The sequence below is a fragment of the Phytophthora sojae genome, assembly GCF_000149755.1.
Source record: "Phytophthora sojae unplaced genomic scaffold PHYSOscaffold_2, whole genome shotgun sequence".
NCBI lineage: Eukaryota > Oomycota > Peronosporomycetes > Peronosporales > Peronosporaceae > Phytophthora > Phytophthora sojae.
In genome coordinates, this window is record NW_009258116.1 from 122,148 (window position 1) to 141,741 (window position 19,594).

General features: G+C 56.9%; 10 protein-coding genes across 10 annotated transcripts; 5 read left to right on the plus strand and 5 right to left on the minus strand.

The window, feature by feature from the left end:
* Nucleotides 1-380: 380 nt before the first annotated feature.
* PHYSODRAFT_480336 (hypothetical protein) lies at nucleotides 381-4,043 on the minus strand (the record flags this gene model as incomplete). Its single annotated transcript, XM_009519798.1, has 3 exons — nucleotides 381-902; nucleotides 1,352-3,413; nucleotides 3,958-4,043. The coding sequence occupies 3 exons, from the start codon at nucleotides 4,041-4,043 to the stop codon at nucleotides 381-383; spliced, it is 2,670 nt and encodes an 889-aa protein (XP_009518093.1).
* Nucleotides 4,044-4,069: 26 nt separating this feature from the next.
* Nucleotides 4,070-5,238, plus strand: PHYSODRAFT_295466 (hypothetical protein; the record flags this gene model as incomplete). The annotated part of the gene is made up of 4 exons (XM_009519799.1): nucleotides 4,070-4,218; nucleotides 4,269-4,631; nucleotides 4,747-4,929; nucleotides 5,142-5,238. The coding sequence occupies 4 exons, from the start codon at nucleotides 4,070-4,072 to the stop codon at nucleotides 5,236-5,238; spliced, it is 792 nt and encodes a 263-aa protein (XP_009518094.1).
* Nucleotides 5,239-5,387: 149 nt separating this feature from the next.
* Nucleotides 5,388-6,866, minus strand: PHYSODRAFT_310551 (hypothetical protein; the record flags this gene model as incomplete). The annotated part of the gene is made up of 2 exons (XM_009519800.1): nucleotides 5,388-6,568; nucleotides 6,863-6,866. The coding sequence occupies 2 exons, from the start codon at nucleotides 6,864-6,866 to the stop codon at nucleotides 5,388-5,390; spliced, it is 1,185 nt and encodes a 394-aa protein (XP_009518095.1).
* Nucleotides 6,867-7,755: 889 nt separating this feature from the next.
* PHYSODRAFT_479460 (hypothetical protein) lies at nucleotides 7,756-8,628 on the minus strand (the record flags this gene model as incomplete). The annotated part of the gene is given in 2 exon segments (XM_009519801.1): nucleotides 7,756-8,043; nucleotides 8,056-8,628. Coding segments are annotated over 2 exon segments (861 nt in total), but the record flags the coding sequence as incomplete, so codon positions are not given.
* Nucleotides 8,629-8,733: 105 nt separating this feature from the next.
* On the plus strand, nucleotides 8,734-8,892 carry PHYSODRAFT_381296 (hypothetical protein; the record flags this gene model as incomplete). Its single annotated transcript, XM_009519802.1, has 1 exon — nucleotides 8,734-8,892. A coding segment is annotated over one exon (159 nt), but the record flags the coding sequence as incomplete, so codon positions are not given.
* A 213-nt stretch (nucleotides 8,893-9,105) lies between these two features.
* PHYSODRAFT_295468 (hypothetical protein) lies at nucleotides 9,106-10,071 on the minus strand (the record flags this gene model as incomplete). The annotated part of the gene is made up of 1 exon (XM_009519803.1): nucleotides 9,106-10,071. The coding sequence occupies one exon, from the start codon at nucleotides 10,069-10,071 to the stop codon at nucleotides 9,106-9,108; it is 966 nt and encodes a 321-aa protein (XP_009518098.1).
* Nucleotides 10,072-10,265: 194 nt separating this feature from the next.
* Nucleotides 10,266-14,044, minus strand: PHYSODRAFT_310552 (hypothetical protein; the record flags this gene model as incomplete). Its single annotated transcript, XM_009519804.1, has 6 exons — nucleotides 10,266-10,602; nucleotides 10,625-10,661; nucleotides 10,768-11,759; nucleotides 11,905-12,964; nucleotides 13,663-13,713; nucleotides 14,020-14,044. The coding sequence occupies 6 exons, from the start codon at nucleotides 14,042-14,044 to the stop codon at nucleotides 10,266-10,268; spliced, it is 2,502 nt and encodes an 833-aa protein (XP_009518099.1).
* A 1,046-nt stretch (nucleotides 14,045-15,090) lies between these two features.
* PHYSODRAFT_324118 (hypothetical protein) lies at nucleotides 15,091-16,942 on the plus strand (the record flags this gene model as incomplete). The annotated part of the gene is made up of 4 exons (XM_009519805.1): nucleotides 15,091-15,432; nucleotides 16,274-16,352; nucleotides 16,394-16,458; nucleotides 16,865-16,942. The coding sequence occupies 4 exons, from the start codon at nucleotides 15,091-15,093 to the stop codon at nucleotides 16,940-16,942; spliced, it is 564 nt and encodes a 187-aa protein (XP_009518100.1).
* A 1,736-nt stretch (nucleotides 16,943-18,678) lies between these two features.
* Nucleotides 18,679-19,086, plus strand: PHYSODRAFT_481760 (hypothetical protein; the record flags this gene model as incomplete). The annotated part of the gene is made up of 1 exon (XM_009519806.1): nucleotides 18,679-19,086. A coding segment is annotated over one exon (408 nt), but the record flags the coding sequence as incomplete, so codon positions are not given.
* A 75-nt stretch (nucleotides 19,087-19,161) lies between these two features.
* PHYSODRAFT_460107 (hypothetical protein) lies at nucleotides 19,162-19,323 on the plus strand (the record flags this gene model as incomplete). Its single annotated transcript, XM_009519807.1, has 1 exon — nucleotides 19,162-19,323. A coding segment is annotated over one exon (162 nt), but the record flags the coding sequence as incomplete, so codon positions are not given.
* Nucleotides 19,324-19,594: the final 271 nt, after the last annotated feature.

A 19,594-nucleotide genomic window follows, 5' to 3' on the forward strand; every position in this document is an offset into this window, starting at 1 on the left:
TAAAGTACACAAGAAAGCATATAAAGTACACAAAACCAGATGGTATACAAAGATGAAGTCATTTGATTGAATCTGATCGGCTGGTTTGTTTATGTTAAGCTTTGCTTGACTTCGTCTGCCGGCTTTTTGTGTCTGCCGGCTTTGTAAGTCGTTGTCTGTAGCTGTCACGCTACTGGTAGTTTCTTCGTCGGACTTCAGCAGTGTTCTTCGCAACGGGTTCTTCGCCACCGCGAATGACATTTCGCTGTAGATTCAGATTTCAAATACAAAAAGTATGCACTACGTGTTCAACCCTGTATCTGTGTATTAATACAGTAGATCCGGTTCAACGCGGCTGACACCCTTACTCCCAAGTGGACGATACACGTGACAACTTCTGCTCACTTCCGCGCGTACACGCCCTCAATCGACAGCCACGGAGCCCAGCCAGCCACGGCCTGCACGCGCTCTGTCGGAGCCCAGAGCTCCAGTCGAGACGACTCCGCCGCTGTGAAGCCCTCGCGCTTGACGAATCCGCACTCCAATTCCATTCTTCCCTCCATAAAGGTGCCACTGGTTGCAATCTTCAATGTCGTCACGCTCCGGAACGCCAAGAGCTGGTCCTGCTCTTGAGCTTGCTCTTGTTGCAGCGGCCACCAGTAAAACTCGACGCAAATCGAGCTGTGGTCACTCGCGTTGTCTGGTGCCTGAATCGTCGTCAGTCTACCGCCGTCTTCTGCAGCATTCGTCGAAGCTCGATGCTCGAGTCGATACGCTACGTAGTCGCCGCCGAAGCTGTTTGACGCGCCGCCCATTAAGCTCGTCAAGCCGTTGGGCGCCACGGGAGCTACACGCACCCGGCCGTCACAAATGAGTCGGAGCCACGCATTGTCGGCAGCGAGCACCGACGGCTCCGCTTGGATCTACGCGCGGCATCGCGTTAGTACGGTACAGTTAGCAACCGGCCTAATAGATAGAGCGTTGGACTGTGACTAGCTTTGCTACGCACATAAAGGGTGTGCAGCGGATCGCCCGCGACCGCTAGTTTCAAGTGCAGCAGCTGCGATAGCGCCAAACACGATGTCCACACGGATGGCGCTGATTGCCTCGGCGAAAGATCCGATCCTGTCTGCGTGGGCGTCGTACGTCTCGGGTTGTCCGCGTGGGAGGTGACCGACAGACTGCCAGGTTGCAGCAGCCAGTCCGCCGCCCACCGACTTGGTCGCGCGTTTGTGCCCTGCATTGGGCTCCACGGGAGACCCCGCCCCGAGTATTGATCCCTCTGAATATCACCGCAAGTTACCGCATGCATACCTTTAAGTCAGTACCCCACTGCAGCGTATATCGACCGCGATCATATCGACGAACGCACCAGATAGCCTTCCCTCACTTGAGCTACGAATCCCTGCCAGCCAGCGAGGTTGAGCCGCGGGATACCTGATTCATAACCGTCCGAGCTTGCAGTACCGTTCTCCTTGCTATCCTCAAGCACTATCGTGGGTCGTTGGAGCATCGCTCGTAGCCCACACCGCAAGTCAGCGAGCTCGGGGTCACTGTACACAACGCCCAAGACGGCGTCGCTCAACTCGCGCGCACTGCGGATCGTCGTCTGCGTCGCCCGAGGTGTCTGCAGAAACTCGTCCAACGCGCTCCAGCAGCGCCCGACGCATTCCAAGAAGGCAGTGCGCAGCTCTTTCCCACCATCCTCTACCCCTCCGGAGGTGCTGAGACGCAGGTTCTCAAGCAACAGCGGGTGGCACGCCGACAGTAAACTCTGCACTAGCCCGAGGTTCTCTGGCGAAAAAGCCCACACGCACACCTCGCCCAATACTAGCATCAGCTCCTCACATTTGGTCTCGGCGAACGAGCCACCACTGGTGCCCCGAGACACACTCGCACCGTCGACTGCGCCACTGGATAGCGCCAGAATCAACCGAGCGAGGTGTGTGGCCCCACCACTGGCGTATCGCCAATGCTGCGAGATCGCTATCGTTAAGACCACCTCTAGGTTCGCCAAACTTCGGGCACTGCTGGTCGTGACGCGGGATACGAAGAAGTGGATAATGGCGAGGTCCGTCAGCTGGTGCAGCTCGCGCTGGTGGCTGTTCAACTGGTGCTGCTGCTGCTTGAAGCGCTGGATGGCTACCCTCGCAGCCTTCTCGGCTTGCCGGACTGGGTCTGTCGTTGACGGCGGCATGCCTACTGGCCCAGCGGCTTTGCACTCATAACCCGACGCGCCAAGCGCAGACCAACTCCCAGGTGCCAGCGGCTGCGGAACGGCCTCATCACGGATATCGTCATCGTCATAGTCGTCGCCAAACGCGTTATCACCGCCGTGCCTACTCACGTCACCGTGACGGTCACGCCAGTGTTGGCCACCATCTCTGCGCCTTGTGCTGTCGAACACGAGTCGCGGCTCCCGTGGTTCGATCTGGCTATGCAATGCGGACCCTGAGAGCGCAGCATCTTCCGGCGTTAGCAATCGGAATCGCAGCCCTTCGCGCTCCTGCAGATGTCGGTACCGATCGAACGAGTCTCTCTCCTCGCTGCCCGATCGATCTTCCTCCTCCTTCTGTTCGTCCTGTAGGCGCGATGTCCCTACTTGCGCGAACAAGTCGTCGGAAGAGCCACGCGGTTCGCTCTGGCGTTGCTGCTGGTTGTACTCACGGAACGCTCGAGAGATTTGGTGCTGCACGATGCGGCGTAGTCTCGCATCCACCGGGTGCGCTGTGTCCGTCGCGTAGTGCGGCATTAGCGACGTGGCCGCATCGATGCCACCCAGTCCGAGAGCACCCGGGCCACCGGCAGCAGCTTCCAACGGCGCGCGACGATACGAGACCACCGTGAACGGTGGAGACGTCACCACGCACAGTAGCTCGAGTGTACCGTCGGCTCCTGTTGAACCTTGATGGGCTCCGGCCGAAGCTTGATGCTGTTGTCGCTGCTGCTGCAAACCTGTTGTCGCTGCTTCCTGCGTCTGATAGAAAACGTAAGCTTTGAGCGCGTGCTTGGTAGCGCGCTGCACTTTGTTGGCGCCGCTCTCCCAGTGATAATACCACTTGGCGAACGCTTGACCGTTTAGCACGAACGTAGCTGAGTCGGGGCGCGCGGACTCTCTAGAACTCGACAGCCGCGACGCCAGTTGGCGGCCGTGCAGTTGCTGCGAGTACTGCTGCCTATCTGCCGCCGTCTGCCGCACGCCCTCGATCCACGAGGCCTCGGGGTTCACCTCGCTCTGGGAAACGCTGCGCATGTAGCGCAGCGAGTGCGCGCCGCTCAGAGGCTTCCCCTCCACGGTCTCGAAGCGAGCGAAGACGAACACGTTGGCGACGTCAAATGGTGCTGCGAGAGCTCGGGTGTCTTGGTCGACAGCCTGGGCGACATCCGACTCGTCTCCGAAACGCAACACGACTTCGAGCGGCGATCCGCAGTAGCTTCGGTCCACGTGATGCGGACAGCAGTGAGGGAAGCACCTGCATTAAAAGAGATAGCTGTAGGTTAGATCTGCTCTCGTTGCCATGCGTGGCTTGTTAGCTGAGCGCTGGGATGCGAGGTCGCACCGCAAGATCTGAGGGTATTTTTTAGTTAAGGCAGCATAAGCATTTCAAGCGAACGCGCAACAGAGGAAAGAAAAACACATGAGAGAACCGCATCAACGCAGCTGAAGAAGAGCTACGCTACGCCGAAGCACAGCGTCTTGAACGCACTACACCGACCTTGGTCCCTCGGTTCCGATTGCTCCTGGACGCACGAGACCGCCGACACGCGAGTCGATGGTCCGTCAGCAGAGCGCAGTACACGAGTCGCAATGAACAACAGTCAGACATCCGAGATGAAGAGGAGGACAAAGGCAGCCTCGAGAAGGGCCACGTTCGGCACAAACATCGTGCGCGCGTGGCAGCAGCCGTGCGGGCTCAACGAGGCCCTTGATTGTATTACGGCGCGGGTCGCAGGCCAAAGATAATATGGAGCACTCACCGCTTGTATTCCTCCTCGAAGAGCCGAGCGTGCGGGCAGTGCGCGCGCATGAAGACGCCTGCACACGCCGGCAGCGGGCTGGTCATGGTGCGCTGTGTCTTCTGATTGAGCAATGGCCGACTGGCTGGCTGGGCCGGCTGGGTGGGTCCGATCCGCAGGGAGACGGGCTTTCCGTTCGCGAGTGCGGTCCAGCGGTGATAGCGGGTTTGTATGGCTCGCGGTTTTGTTTGCCGTCGTCGCGTGGGACAAGACTTGGACGGAGTGAGGTGCAGTCGTCGATTATCTTTCTACATGTACGCGGTCGTGTTCAGGGCGGACCCCACCCCGCTGTGGTTTTCCGACGTTCTCCGCCTTTGCGCCCAACGCCCACTTGCTGCTGCTGAGGGGCAACCGCTGCGGTCGGATGCAGAACCATCATGCATCACGGCGAAGCTGGACCAGTATGCAATCGACCGACCGTCCGCGGACAGTCGTGGTTGGTCTCGGCTTCAAGATGAGTCACCTGGAATTCGCTCGGCGGGTCCCATACAACCTGGCAAGCCGCTGCCTGGCATAATGCAACCTGGAGCTCACAGCTCCAGATCATTGACGTCTCTTTACTTTAGCAGCGGCAGGAGCTGCTCTCGCGACGGCGGGCGCACGTCGAGGCAGCCGCCCAAAGTTGCGGTCCGACTGTAGGGGAAAGTCGTAAAGGGTAGAAACGGGAGGAAACTCAAGCGATTGCAGCACTTGCACGCTGTCGTAATGCTAAGCTGTCAGCTTGGACAGCTCGAACGATTATCCTCGTAGATTTCTGCACGCGTACGCGTCGAGCGCGTCCCCTCTGCGCGCCAAGTGCAGCCACCAGATATTCGCACGAATCCAGAGTCTGCCGCAGGGAGTTGGAAAGGCTCGTCGTCGCCACACTTGGACGCAGGATGTCCCGATGCACCCGGTGCTGGGCAGCTTCCTGCCGGGAACGACTGGACCTTGGTGAGCCTTCTAAAAGCTTCTCTCACTGCTGAAGGGCCGTCGGGTCGATAGCAACCTGTCCTCCTCGTTCAACATCGTAAAAAGGTTAAATCTCTGCTGTGTGTACAACGAGAACGGAGTAAAGAGGCTCAGCACCAAGCATGAGAGCACAAATGATAATGGACCATAATCGAGGTATCCATGTAAACTACTACTACTACTACTGTACGTAGTAGTATGCAAGGCATTCACAATGAGCCCTTATCTCGCTACAACCAGTTGAGCCCTTATCTCGCTACAACCAGTTCTAGGAAGTCTACTTACGCCTGATTCAGAGCAGCCTCAGCTGCTACAAAACGGTCACAGTTACTATGACTAACGCTCTCGGATTTCATCGTTCGAAGTAGCACATGGAATCGAATACTGTAGAATTTTTTAGCGAAGGTCTAACTTTCAAAACGTAACTTGGTTCTTCCAGTCTAGAGGTGGCTGTGCGCGGCATGATCATGGGCTTCCTTCGCTTCAGCCGCTGCAGTTGCCGCCAACTGCTCAGGCGTAGCGATCTCCACGACGATGTCCTTGACACGCGGCATCCTGTGCTTGATGGCGCCCTTCACCTTCTGCTTCCACTCGACAGCTCGGTGCACCGACGCCGCGTCGTCGACCACCAGGGTGAGGTCGACATGGATATGCCGGCCGACTCTGCGACTACGCAGTTGACGAACGCTCAGCACGTCTCCGTTGCTATTCCCAACCACTTCGTCTACAGCCTTCTCCAGGCTTCTGATGGTCATGTCGGGCAACTTGGCGTCACACAGCTCCTTGGTGGCGTCCCAGCCCATTTCCGCGCCCATCTTGAGAATTATACCACCCACTGCAATACCCGCCAGCGGATCGAACAACGGGAAGCCTGCAAGGCTCAATCCAATGCCACCCATAGCCACCACGCTCGTCACTGCATCGCTGCGGTGGTGCCAGGCGTTCGCGATCAGCACGCTCGAGTGCACGCGTCGACCGATGCTAATCGTCGTGCGGTACAGCGCCTCCTTGGCCGCCACAGACAGCGCCGCAATGCCCAACGCCGCCGGGTGCATCACCATGCCATGCGCGTGCGTGTGCACCGACTTGGCCAGACTCTCCACGGCCTCCAGCGCCTCGGGATCCATCTTTTCCACCAGCTCCGCCACTTCCGTCGGATTTAGCGCCACGATCGCAGTAGTAGACGCCGCCGCCGGCTCCACCAGCACCAGCAACGTGTCCAGCGAGTGCGCCATGATGCCCAGTGAGCCTCCGACCAGCAGCAGCGACACGGACAGCGCCCCGATGGTCTCGTACTTGCCGTATCCATACGGCTGCAGCGCGTCCGGCGGCCGCGCACAGTACTTGAGCGACACGAGCGTGACAAAGTCGCTGACCAGGTCGCTCATCGAGTGTGCGGCGTCCGCGAGCAGCCCCGAAGAGTGGAAGGCCACGCCCGCCACTCCTTTGAGTCCGCTGAGCACCACGTTGAGCCAGACGCCGACCCACGTGATGCGGTCCGCGGCCTTCACGTCGGCCGCCGACAACTTCAGCCTCAGCGCCCTCTCCTCCGCCGTCTCCTCCTCCTCTTCCTCCTCCTCTAACACGCCGTGGCTGTGGCCATGGCCGTGCCATCGATAGGCTGTGTTGTGCAGCGGGAGCGCCGGTAGGAGGGAGGACGACGAGGCCGCGATAGAGCGACGTAGGGCGTGTAGATCGCGGGCGACGAGTCGGCGTCCGCGGGCGTCTCCAGCCGCGTACAGCGGCGTCAGAGCGCGTCGCCGACAGGTCCATGAGCTAGAGAAGATAGAGAACGAGGGGGCAGGTTAGTTGAGCTAGTCGCGCCGCTGGACTTAGCAGGGGCAGGGAGGGGCACAGCAGTCTTCTTCTTCTTCTTGTCCTCTTGCGTCTTCTTACCGGAGCAACAGGTGCGCGCTCATACTGGGGGCGTTTGTCTAAGTGGGACTGGGAATGAGCTGGAGCGGGTGCCCTGGGGGTGAGCTGCGGAGTGTCGCGGTCGCTTCTTGGGCCTCCGAGGCACGCGCCAACTTGACCGTCTGGGGTCGGATAAGCGTAGGTTTTTTGAGTAAACAGAGGGGCTGAATGGTGTGCGGTACGTAACTTGCCGGGGGCAAAAGGAAGTGAAACGCAAACTGCAACGGACATGACATGGGTCGGTAGCGAACCGTGACGCAACGCACTCTCAGTAAGATAAGGGCGAACGCGAGTGGCTCTGAGCGTTGGCGTTTGACGCAGTCGTCTGCTTGGTATTTTTATAGCTGTTCCGGATCGTCGACATCAGGGGCATCAGGCTGATTCGATTCACTGATAAGGAAGTCATTCTGCATTGTGCACAATGTCGTTACGAGGTGGTTTTTTGCAATGTTAGGCGATACCGATGAATGCTGTCGTGTCTTGTTGCGTCGCCGGTGGGTTCGTTCGGAATCAACCGTCGGGGTGTGCCAACAAGTTGTCCACATCAAGGCTACTTCTGCAAGCCGATAGTAATCTCCTTGGATCTATGATCCTGCTATCTCTTCAGCTGCGATCGTTCACCTGGTCTCACGGCCTGGTGCCGTTGTATTGGTCATCAACAACTTTACAGGAAGCTCTTCAATCGATCTTGCCGATACTGCTGTAGCTGCATCATGCATACATGACTTCAACTTGGAATTCAATTATCATTCAGAACCGATAGCTAGCAACACAAAATTAGCTACTTAGTAGTCGGTAGTCGAGGAAAGAGGTCAAGTCACATGACGGGGGCATCGAGTTTCAGTGCAAAATTATATCCCGAGCAAATGTGTGGGCGGCACCTCCGGCAAAAACTCAGGCTAGTTTGCCAAGGTGTTCACGGATAAACTCGTGGTGGTCGCACCACAACAAGTCGTTCTGCTCTACCCAGATCTTGACTTGGTTCACATCACCAAATCCGTGGCAGGGCGGGTCAGGCGCTTCAATAAGAGGGAATGGGTCCAACATCGCGCCCCAGAAATGCTTGTTCTGCGTGTGCGTGAGCGCGAAAGCCTTTTGCGCCTGTCTCGTGAGCTTCCTGTAGAGCTTCTTGAGATCTGTGAGGCTGCTCGCAGTTCCGGTCGGCGCCAGGAACGCCCCCAACTAGTCGGTCACAGCCGCCGGAAGCGATGCGCGATCCGCCAGCTCGTGTGCCACAATGGCGTCTCGGACGGCCTTGGCCAGCGTCATCTTGATGTACACAATGGCGCTCGTGAAGAAGACGTCGCCGTATTCCACCGGCATCTTCTCTTCGGCCATGTCGGCGCCGTGGATGTCCAGGTACGGCAGCTCCATGTTGCCCCAGTCGTAGTGCGAGTCCTGGTAGACCTTCGCGTGCCACTTGATGAAGTCGTAGGCCTCCTGGTACTGGCCTAGCAGCAGCATGAGCGTCGGCACCTGATAGCGAATGCCGACGTTGTCGCTGCGGCACAGGCGCAGGGAGTCCTTAGCTTCGGCCAGCGCCGCCTCAATGGCCGGGCGCGAGTCCATCACGGACAGCGCGCGGATCACCCCCAGCTTGGCGCGCATGTACGGGCGCGTGTTGAGGATCCCCCAGCGTCTCAAAGGCGTTCGGGGTGTCGTCCAGTCGGCCTCGCTGATCTGGACAGCCTCCATCTCCATCAGGCTGCGTAACTTCTCGACGAGTCTGCAGAAGCCCTTGTGCGAGGCGTAGTAATCCCCCTCATGTAAAGTTCGCAACGAGGACTCGTACGCTCCCAGCTACATGCATCCCGCTTACATGACATGGCTGAATTCACGGGCCTTCTAGCATCATCTCGTAACCTCAAAGGGATGCACGTGGTGGGCGACAGCATGCTCCTTATCAACATGTTAAGAAATCGTCGGCCGCCTAAGAGCAAGCTGCTAGCTCGCATGTACACCCAGTGTCAGCGACTTGCCGATGTGTGCCAGATCGGCACGTGGAGTCACCATTTTCGCCAACACAACAAGGCCCCCCGCAGGCGAACCTGGCAATGGATACCCGAACCAGTCGTCAACTGCAGCGACCAACCGAAGCCGGCGATTGACAGATACCGCTCTACTGATGCACAGCGAAAATGTAAGTGGATTGGAGACAGACAAGAGTGGCTGCCCCAACACCAACACTTTATTCAATCACCTTAACACATGCACTTCAGTGCATTTTGCCGAGGAATCGGCATTCTACACGTACGTAGCCTCAGGCAGAGTAGTTAGTTTGTTAGCGTTCAGCCCTGGCACGTAACGCAATAAACCGCGCCACCGTATCGGTGACGTGTACCGTATCCCCGCTGCATCAAAGTGTGCTGCTTGATACGAGATGAGAAATATCCGATTCACCGGAAACGGAAGGTGGTATTCTGTTGCCAAGTCTCTAAATGCCTTGAAGACTGGAAGTGGCACACAACGTTCTAGCCCATTGATGGTGCAAGAACGCAGTATATGTGTGTCAAAGTTAGACGTCTCGAAACGAGCGAGTGTGTCAACCGTGGGAGGCGGAGTTTTCTTCACACCCAAGCCACCCGTCACACTTGGCCGAGGCGCTGCAAAGCGGTTGTGGATGAGGTGTCGGATCCGGTCCAAATCTCGTAGGACGAGTGACCAACGTGATTTCCATTGCATGAAGTCGTTGTCCTGGACTGATAGTGAAAGAACGTCCGGGGTCCCTTTGCGGATGGGGTCTGTTGATGTCTCAATGGCGAGCGGCCAGCTAGGACTCTCAAAGTCAGTAGTATGAGGATCCGCGATACGTTTGTCCATTATCCAGTTACAAAGGGCATCCGCTGCCACATTGTAGGTACGTGAGGTTGCTGTCACCGTCACCGCACGGAAGCAGCACAAAATCTCACGAATACGCGCAACCATGGACGTCAGATTCGAGCTCCGCACGCGAACGGTCCCAAGAGCCAGGTTTATGATTACAGCCGAATCGCCGATGATGCTCACACGAGCTGTTGGGCGGTATCGCCGAAGCCAGAGAAGCCCACTAAGCAGGGCTTGTGCCTCCATTTCATTATTCGTCGCACATGGTGTAACCGCAGTTGCCGCACAGCGAATTACTTTGCCGGAAGAAGCCCATGCACACCACGCGTATGCACTCACACCGACACTCGTACGGGCGCCACCATCGAACGCGAGAATAGATGGCATTTCCTCACGGCAACGAGGTACGTTTTGCCGTCTTTCGACTACAAGATTTGGTACAATTGCATCACTTGCACCGTGCACCGATGTTGCAGGTGGGGCCCTAGTGGGTAATGATCATGTGGATGAGACGAACGGTTGTCAGATGAAGTCGTATTGTTATGTTTGCACTCCGTGTACTGCCGTCCGCCAGCGTATCGTCACTTCCTTAAGTCTGGATGATCCCTGCGCAATTCGCCATATTTTTCATTGACAAATGATGCCACAATGGCCGGAAGCGCCACCAGTACGTGTGCGTGCTTGCATGGATCAAAATCACACCCTTTCTTGGACTGAAACCGTAAACATACTTGTCGACCTTGGTGGACAGGAACTTGACCATTGACCGAATCAGGTAGCATCGATTGTTTTGCAACTGGCTTTGCTGCCGCTTTCCCCTGTCGGCCGTGGTTGCGCGAGAAGTCTCGGTTTTGCTGGTTCGCCGTACGCGGCTGAGCATGTGAGAGTGTTGAAATGACAGCTTGGTCTATGTATGACCTGACGTACAATTCGATTGTACTCAGGAGACGTCCGCTTCATTATCGAATTGGCCTTAGCTGCGCTGGTTCCTCCGCGCGGATCGACCGGAACAGTTCCGTAAACACGTGGGAATACAGATTAATCATCGCGTGGAGGAGATGCTGGGGAGCATTGTTGAGCAACCTCGAGAGTCGCCGTGAACGGCCCGAAAAACATCCGCCACCACGCGCGGGTACCAAAGATATGCTGTCTCTTCAATGCATTGCAGCGTTGCTCGCAGGTCATCCATGGAACGAATCAGGACCGCCGGCTGAGTGTCTCCCGATGACCATGTGGTCGAGTCGTTCGTCACGGACCGCCGCCCGTCACCCAGAAATGGCGGGGGAAGAAAGTGATCCAATGGCCGAGTGCCGAAGCTGACGGCAAAATTCATCTTAGCCGTGACCTTAGTCACTCGGTAGCAGTTGCGAAGTCGTTCTTGGTGTAAAATTTCCGAAACACGGTCCAGGACAGACATATTCCAAAAGGAGCGCAAACCTTCATCATCAAACCTACCTTCAGGACGTGGACCTACACGAGCAACTTGGTGCACTTGTAATTCAGCAGCAGGGGGTCGAAACGAAGTAGCTCCAGTCATCAAAGCATCAAATGTTTGTTGTAGTCGGTCGTTGCTGGACCGAACCGATGGAGTGCTGTCACCACGGTTCGGTTCGTAGCCGTGAGGAGTGTCATGGCCGTAGGTCGCTCGGTTGCCATCATTCCAGCGTGATGCTGCACGTGATAAAGCCGCCGTGTTGTCACGGGGGCTGTCGCAGTAGATCTGCCGCGCCGACCCCGAGGATCGGGCTGTTGTATTCTCAGCTCGAACTGTGTGGTAGTTTGCGTTTGGGGACCGGTCAATGTTGAACGTCCTTGGTGACACCATTGGCGCGTGCGGTACCGGAGGAGCGCGGCGACGATCGTCTCGTGGAGTGTCTCGCTGATAACCTCTGCGGTCATTATTACTTGGACTCCGAGACCAACTGCGGCTGCGCTCCCTGCTCCTGCGGTGATGGTGACGTGCGTCGTACTCCGAAGGTCGGCGGGAAACAGGCTCGCGGCTGCGAAACCGGTCTCGACTGCGGCTCCGTTCAAAATGGCGAGGCGATCGGGATCTGCGAGTTGGACTACGACCCCTGTAACCATCGTGATTATGACGAACCTCTCGTCGATGTTGAGCGGGCGGAGATCGGGTGGAGCGGTTAATCTCATCCGACGCGGTCTCAAGTGGCGACGGGCGTGGACGTGAACTTGCAACTCCAGTAGAATTAGCTCGACGACCATTTAATTGCTCGCGCAGTAGCTGTTGCGTTTCCGATTGTGAAGATACGACTTGTTGTCTGGGTCAATGCCAAGATTGCAGCCAATGTGGCGTTCGACTCGTTCGTGGAGACTGGTTGCGGAGCTGCCACAACCGTGTCGGACGGTCTCGAGGTTGTCCCCAAAGTAGTGGCCACTCTAGGTTGTATCGCTGTAGACGGGTGTGGCCCACTTTCTTGGACATCACAAGAGGCTGGCAACCAACTTCTACTACCACGAAGAACCAGTGTCGGAACGCTGCGACAACAAACTACCGGAGGTACGCCATGGTTCAGAGATCGACCCCGTTGCAACCCCGCAATCAGCACTGCTGCTGAATCATCCGTGTCAATCTCGTCGCCAGTCACTGATGGCCCCGAACTGTGCGATGAATCAATTCGTAAGCGCGCGTAGTCGAGGGGTTTCACTGACAAGATGCGACCAAATTCCGACACAACGTCAATAGGAACAGTTCCAAAGTCAACACTCGTATCTGATCCAGCAGGTACAAAAGTTTCATACAATAGTCGCTCTAGCTGCTCATTCGGCACGTCCGGTAATTCAAACTCAGTCCAGCGAGCGCGAAACCGTTCTGTACGGCGAGAAGGTCTGGAGTTTGAGGGCACCCCGTGGCACCACCCCACCACGAATTCGTCACGCGATATGAGAGAAGTCCACGCAACTTCACATGGAACTGCCACATGAATAGCCTGAGCCTCCGTAGGCTGTCGAAGAGCAACGACGCAAACAAAACGGCAAGACAGGCTGAGTTGCGTTCCATCTTGTGCCGAAAACGTGAAGTCATCGGTTCTACAATACGCCACAATCTGACCAACGACGAAAGCAGTTAGCGGAACCTCCACCAATTCGCGCCCGCCATCACCCCGTGAGTCTGCCATGAAGCACGTGCGAAGGCGAACAAATCGAAACAGCAACAAAAGAGGTCGTTCTTGGAGCTCGCGCTGCGCTAGGTCCTCTGTCGGACGAGTAAGCCGACTCTCTGGGATGATGAAGTCGCGCGTAGCCCAGTCGTTCAGCAGTGCTGGGTACAACATGGGGTCATCTGCGCTGGGGTAAAAGATCAGCTGACACACCCAACCAGGACGCCCGGCGTCCCGGCCGACGAACGGGGAGTCGTCGTTGGGCTGGATGCACCGTGGTTCTCTCAGACGCACGTAAATGGGCCCATTCCAAGGTCCAGCTGGCAGCTCCCTTGGACATTCCAAGCGGACTACACTGTTCGGGAGGATGCTCGAGCCTGGGGGAGAGTCCACGCGACTCCGATCCAGCGACATAATTCTTCGCGAGGAGCTCGGCTCCGCTTGCTCGTTCTCAGCTGGAGGACTCTGCGTCCGCGACTCTTGCGCTGCTTGCCGACGCCTGAGAAGCCGAGGGAAAGACTGCGCTCTCGCTGTCTGGCCTCCCCCGTTCTTCTCACCGGTTAATTACCGGTACGATGAACCGCTCACATCCCCAACAGGGAAGTGATAGGGGTTCAGAAGTAGTGCTGAAGGTTAACAACGTTGAAATCGATAGTGCAATTCCCGGATGCCGTAGTGATTATCCGCCTGCTATTCACTACGACCTGCCAGCTATTGCACGCAAAGTGCAAGGCGAGAATACGCATTTATGGACGCCTTCAGCGCGCGCACCCGTCCGAAAGAGGTACACAACGCTCTCACAATACATATACTACTAGTTTCATAGGTACACCGGATGAATAGAAGCTTCCGGGCTTACCGGCAGTTGCTACAGTATGTAGGGCAAATGGCTTGCTGTCCCAAATGCATGCTGCAAACAACGGCGGGCCGTTATCGACCTGAAGTGCTCTATAGTTGCCTATTGTGGTGCCTTTGCCGCGGATAACTTAAGCTACGCTACCCTTTATCGGCCATTGCGGAGGGAGGGCTACCCGCTTTCACTACGCAATTTTGCAATACCGTTGGGGAAGCTGAACTATTGCAAAAAATTCAAGCGTGTTCGTCTTGTTTATGTTGCTAATCGACCATTCACTTTGCCTTATCACTTTTGCAATTTGCACTACCGTTGGAGATGCTCTTACCTCCAACAGTACATCACTTTCGTAACACATGAAACAATTGGCGGGAACCCGGGTACCCATCGGGACCCCGGTTCCCCCAAAACTACGGTACCCATGTATGGTCAAATGTATTGGAGTGTTGGTCTACCGTAATTTAGATCCCATACTATAGACAGATCTCTTACTTCATCCTAGGCATTAGCCAATGATATCGCGCCATTTACCCAGCTCATCAGTTGAGTTCTCATAATACGTAGGGTATAAATAGAGCAAATGCAGCAAAAGAGGGCCAGCCATTGCAAGAGAACAACCATGGAGCGCACGCCAAGTCCGCGGAAAGTGATGTCCCGCTCTCCAGGTCAGCAGGGAGGGTGGACATGCACAAGGGTCGAACCAACCCAAAAAGAAAGGACATACATGGCCGTTCTCTTACTTCTCCACCGGAACAAATTTTATCAATTGAGGTTTCAGGAGCGACCCAGTGATTCACTGTACGTGGCGATGCGTGTATGTCACGAGTAAAGGCTTGGAATCAACGTGGCGATGCGTGTATGTAATGACCACCCGCTTATAGGCTATTTTCTGAGTCAACGCTCCAAATGACCACCCGCTTATAGGCTATTTTCTGAGTCAACGCTCCAAAGCACCTCGCACATGAAAATTTGTTTGCTGCTGCATTGTGTTGTATCGCTACGGTCGACATGACTCAAGTCCCTGGACTACGGTATATGCAACAATAGTGCTGGACCTAAATCCAAGAGAGCAGCAGCACTCCACGTGAGACTACACCAGCACTACATGTAACTTACCTATGAATTCTCATACCTTCTTACTTGATGTGAGTACATGTAGGTACATGTAAGTAGGCGAAATCCGCTGCCGGTGGTCGCTGCTCACAGTGGGCCCCATTGAATGGGGTCACCCCATTGGAGTGAGGCCAACTGCTCTCTGGGAAAATTGGCCGAATCTTGAGATCGTGGAAGTGGGATCACGAGATGTGAGCCGCGATGTGCTGGCTGCGGTCACCCTCGTAAACTTGAGTTTACCTATCGCTCTCGCTTCTGGTCTCACTTAAACATTTGCTCTCCAGGACCCACCGCTTCCAGCTAACGCTTGTCAAGACGAAGATGCGTGCCTCTCAGATCCTCGCGGTAACTGCAGTTACTCTTCTCGCAACCACCTCCGGTTTTGTTTCCGCTAGCGACGCCGCTGCAGCCGCCGCCAAGGGCAAGACCCCTGCGTCTACAACTGATGCGCACGAACTGTTCGTCCAGAAGGTCCCTTTCAAGTACGGCAACCTGACTGGGATGATGGTGATCACGATCGATCCCGACAGCCTAAAGGAGGTGAGCGAGGAGGACTCCGCAGCAAACGATCCGTCGCAAGTGTACGACTTCACGCAGCCGGATGATTCCGCGTCGGAGACGGAAGACAGAGCTCTTTTCGGAAACTCGTTTCTTGAGAAGCTCGTTCTGCATTTTAAGGACTGGAGGGGGCTGTTTAAGATACTGGGATAACCCCTACCTCCTTAGATAATAATACAGCGGCTTCCAGCTTATAAGCAGCATACATGGTCTTGTAGTAGGGTGCCCCACGCCTAGAACAAACCAAACCAAATGGTTTGGTTCGAACGTTCCAGCAAATTTACCGATATCAAACCTGAAACGGCCGGTATACTGGTTTGATGGAACAGTTCGAACCATCCTGGCGGGTTCGGAAGCACATGGTTTGGTTGTCGGATTGAAAGGTTCATACCCACCAGCGCTTCATGACTGTAAGTAATCTCACTAGATTCAACTATCCTTAAAGTCCGCATGTGCATTCCTTTCTAGCCTGTCACCTCTTAACGAAGGAACGTTGTCTGTACTTTTACTAGATCTCTTCGTGAAGAAGCACACGTCATCTTGCTTCGTACTCGCTGTTTAAATCCACGCTGGTTCCTTCACCACGCACCACAATCGCCCTCATCACACTCTGCATGCTTCGGCTGACCCACCAAAGGGAAAGTTGTGGCGACGTGAGGAAAATTCGAAGCCAAAATGAACTTACTTGCGCGTCAAACTCACTTAACTGTAGCTACACCGCCGTAGTATATCGCGATCCTAACTCCGCCGGTTTCCCTCTTTCACGGTTCACTCTGCTGTGCCGCCCGCGCCGGTGCTCTTGAGCCTGGTTGAGAACGTATTAGCACTTGCTTGCGAAGGTTGAGAACTTATTCGTACTCGCTTGCGGCCGGCTTAGCCTGGAGCTGGGGCTCTCCACTGCACTGGCACGGGCGTATGAATAGAGTTCACTCTTCGCTGCGTCAAGCAGCAACTGAGCAAGAGCTACCGCGATGTAGCACAGTTGGTAATTCGCCCCAAGCGCGCTACGACGTGCACGAGCTCGGGTACGATCGCTTCCTGGTGGCGGGGTGGTCTGTGGGCCAAGCGCAGGACGCCGCGCGGGAGCCAGACACAGAGACTTCGATCCGCTCAACGACCTTGGGCCTGCACGTACTCTGCTCGCACTGACAGCTCTTCAGAATCAGAACAGAGAATGAATGAATTAGGAAGGGTCGCCTCGAGGGTCTCATCAGATAAAGCCGCACGAAGTGAAACGTACTAACAGCAAGCAAATAGCCTGGGCTCGGTTTGAACCAAATGGCATGGTTCGGCCAAACCAGCCGTTTTTGGTTTGAATTGGCGACAGTAACAGCGTGAACCATGGAATCGCTACGAACCAGGTTTAAAGGCCGTTTCTGGTTTGGTTCATTCTCCAAACCATTTTGTTTGGTTTGGTTCGTTCTAGGCGTGGGGTGCCCTGTCACTGGGCTGCACGACGCGATCAAGCAGGGGGTCACGCCACGATTGACTTGACACAATGAGTGGTGTGGCGCAAAGCGTGGAGACGGTGGCGCAGCTGTACGGCTTGGGGGTGAGCGTGGAGACGGTGGCGCAGCTGTATGGCTTGGGGGTGACGGTGGCCCGAGCGAGCTAGCAGGCTACGGTCACCAGCAGCAGCAGGAGCAGGTTGCAGTTGAAGACAGAAGTTCGCTAGGAGGGGCGACCCGGAGAGCAGCGAAGGACAGTAAGTATGAGCGCCGGAGGGGCGACACGGGCTCCCACGACGAGAGGCCGAGAAACCACGAGAGCGGAGATGGGAGACGAAGAGGGAGAGGTCCAAGTAGGAGTAGGAAGGCGCCGTGTGATAGAGTAGGAAGGTAGGCTAAGCGGGGACAACGAGCGGAGGTTGAGCCGCTCGACCCTCAGTTGCGGTTTATAACTGGTCAGTGGTGAGTCAAGACTAAATACACACAAGTTGCGCCGACGCACAGGTTCCTACGCTAGCTGGTTCTGCGGCTCGAGGGTGGTCGGCCAGGAGCACGAAGGAGTAACAACGAAGGTAGGCGAAAGTGACGGACAGTGCATATGAGGACGACGCAGGCGGGATCCGTGGGGAGAGACCACGGGGGCGCAGAGTACAGTGCAGTCAGTACTCTGGCCGTGAGAGATAACGTCTCCGAGCGTCGGGTTCGTTCGATGGCGGTGACGGACGTTGTCTCGCCCACTTGCATGTCCGGCGGGAGCCGCCTAGGGCTTGCCGGAAGTCCAAGGTGCCCATGTAGCTCCCTCCCAGCCGTCCCTATTCCCGAGACCCGCCGTGTCGTTGACGGGTCAGCCGGCAGCTGTCTGATCGTCGTAAGCCTCGCACTTGTTGGCAGTCGGCGTTGAACCGTTGACCTAGGTGTGGACGTGGTGACTAGTGTGCTCTCATGCACCGAGGGCGTGTAAGGAAATGGGAATTGGGCTTCGGGTTAAGCCGAGTAAACTACATGGTGGTCATACAGGGGTTTTCCGGGCTGGGCCACGGACGGAGGGCCTCAGCGGGCTTAGCGTCAGTGGGCAACGAACAATGGGAAAGGAGACGGATGAACTAACAGAAAGTGTATTGTGCAATCGCGAAGAGCTAAGGAAACGACCATGACCACGCAGCGTGATCAACGAGCGGAGCGACGCGCAGCGTCACAGGAACGAGCGGAGACGACGGCGCGTGAGGCGGCCAAGCAGCAACAGCAGCAGACGGTAGCTGCATCGGCGACACTGGCGACGGGAGACGGAGGAACGGTGTTGGTGGAGACGGAAATGATCCGTCCGTCGTCGGGCACCACGCCAACGAACGCCGGGTTGGGACAATCGAACCCAGGCGGCGGCACGAGAACTAGCCACGGCCTGGGTGTAACTGCTGGACGAAGCGACGCCACGGGAGGCAGAGCTGGCCCAGCAGCGACTCGGGGCATGGCGACGGCTGGAGCGGGAAACCCGAATGCGGCGACGAGCACCGTGACGACCCCGAGCGATATGACGAACACGGGGACAAGCACGACGACGAACCCCAGCACGACGGCGAGTACTGTGGCGAACCCAAGCACGATGACGAGCACCACGACGGACCCGAGCGGGATGACGGACACGGGGGGGGTGAACTTGACGGCTGGAAGCGGCGGCGGCCACGGCGGAGAAGACCCGGGGCGCGCACCACCAGCTGCAGCCACGATGCCAGCGGCGAGGTACGCGGGGGCGTGGGCAGACGACCAGCCCCCACCGCGCCAAGTCATCGTACGCGAGAAGGCCAGAGCGCTGAAGCTCACGAAGTTCAAAGGTCTTGACGACAACATGCCGGTCACGATGTGGCTGAAGACGGTCCGTGCAGAGGTCCGTCGTCAAGCAGCGACGATGGGAGTGTACTGGAGTGACGGCCAGCTCTACCACGAGGTGGCGTCCTACTTGGACGGAGAGGCGAGGCGGTGGTTTGCCACCGTGATGGAGTCCGTGCCACCCGAGGAGGAGAACATCAACACCTTGGCCGGGATGCTGCGGGCTAAGTACATGACCCAACGCACGACCCCCGAGGTGGTCGACCTGTTGAACGCGAGACGGCAGATGCGGGGCGAGCGCCTCGTCGAGTACGCGCAGTTCTTGCGCGAAATTGGCGAGCGCGGGGACGTCGGCGAGAGCTGGCTGGTAAACGCGTTCCTCAAGGGTATGAGCAGCTCTGAAGGCGCGACACACGTGCGCGGGCATCGACCCCAGTCGCTGGATGAAGCGGTGCGGCTGGCGATCCCCCACGCGGGTGAGTACGGAGAAGGATATGGCGTCGGCCTGGACGCAGCGATGACGCGCTGGGACGACCGGGAGGCCCAGCACGGCCGTGGGCCCTTGGCGGCGGTGACGGCGAGAGGTGGCCAGGAGCAGTGTGGGCTGAGAGGTAACTCGGGGACTGTGGTTACCGGGTACGGACCGATATGGGGCTCCAATCAGAAGCCTCCTAGGTACGATACTGAGGGCAGACCGGTATCGACTGGCGGAGCCAGTTCAACGGAATGGTGGAAGGCAATTCCTCCTGGATTTTCACTGGTTCCTACCGGTAAGCAAGCCAGTCCGGCCACTGGTTTGAAATTTCAAACGGCTGGCGGCGATCAGTTTGGAGCACGCGGGAAACGAACGAGCGGCGAACAACAAGCCAGTAAGCGCCCGGCCAAGGCGCTGAAGGTGGCAGCTAACTACGGAGGCCCGACCAGAACGCGAGGCGCGCCCAACCCCACGCTGGCGACGCGCGAGGGGAGGCTACGCAACCTCGAGCGGTACCAGG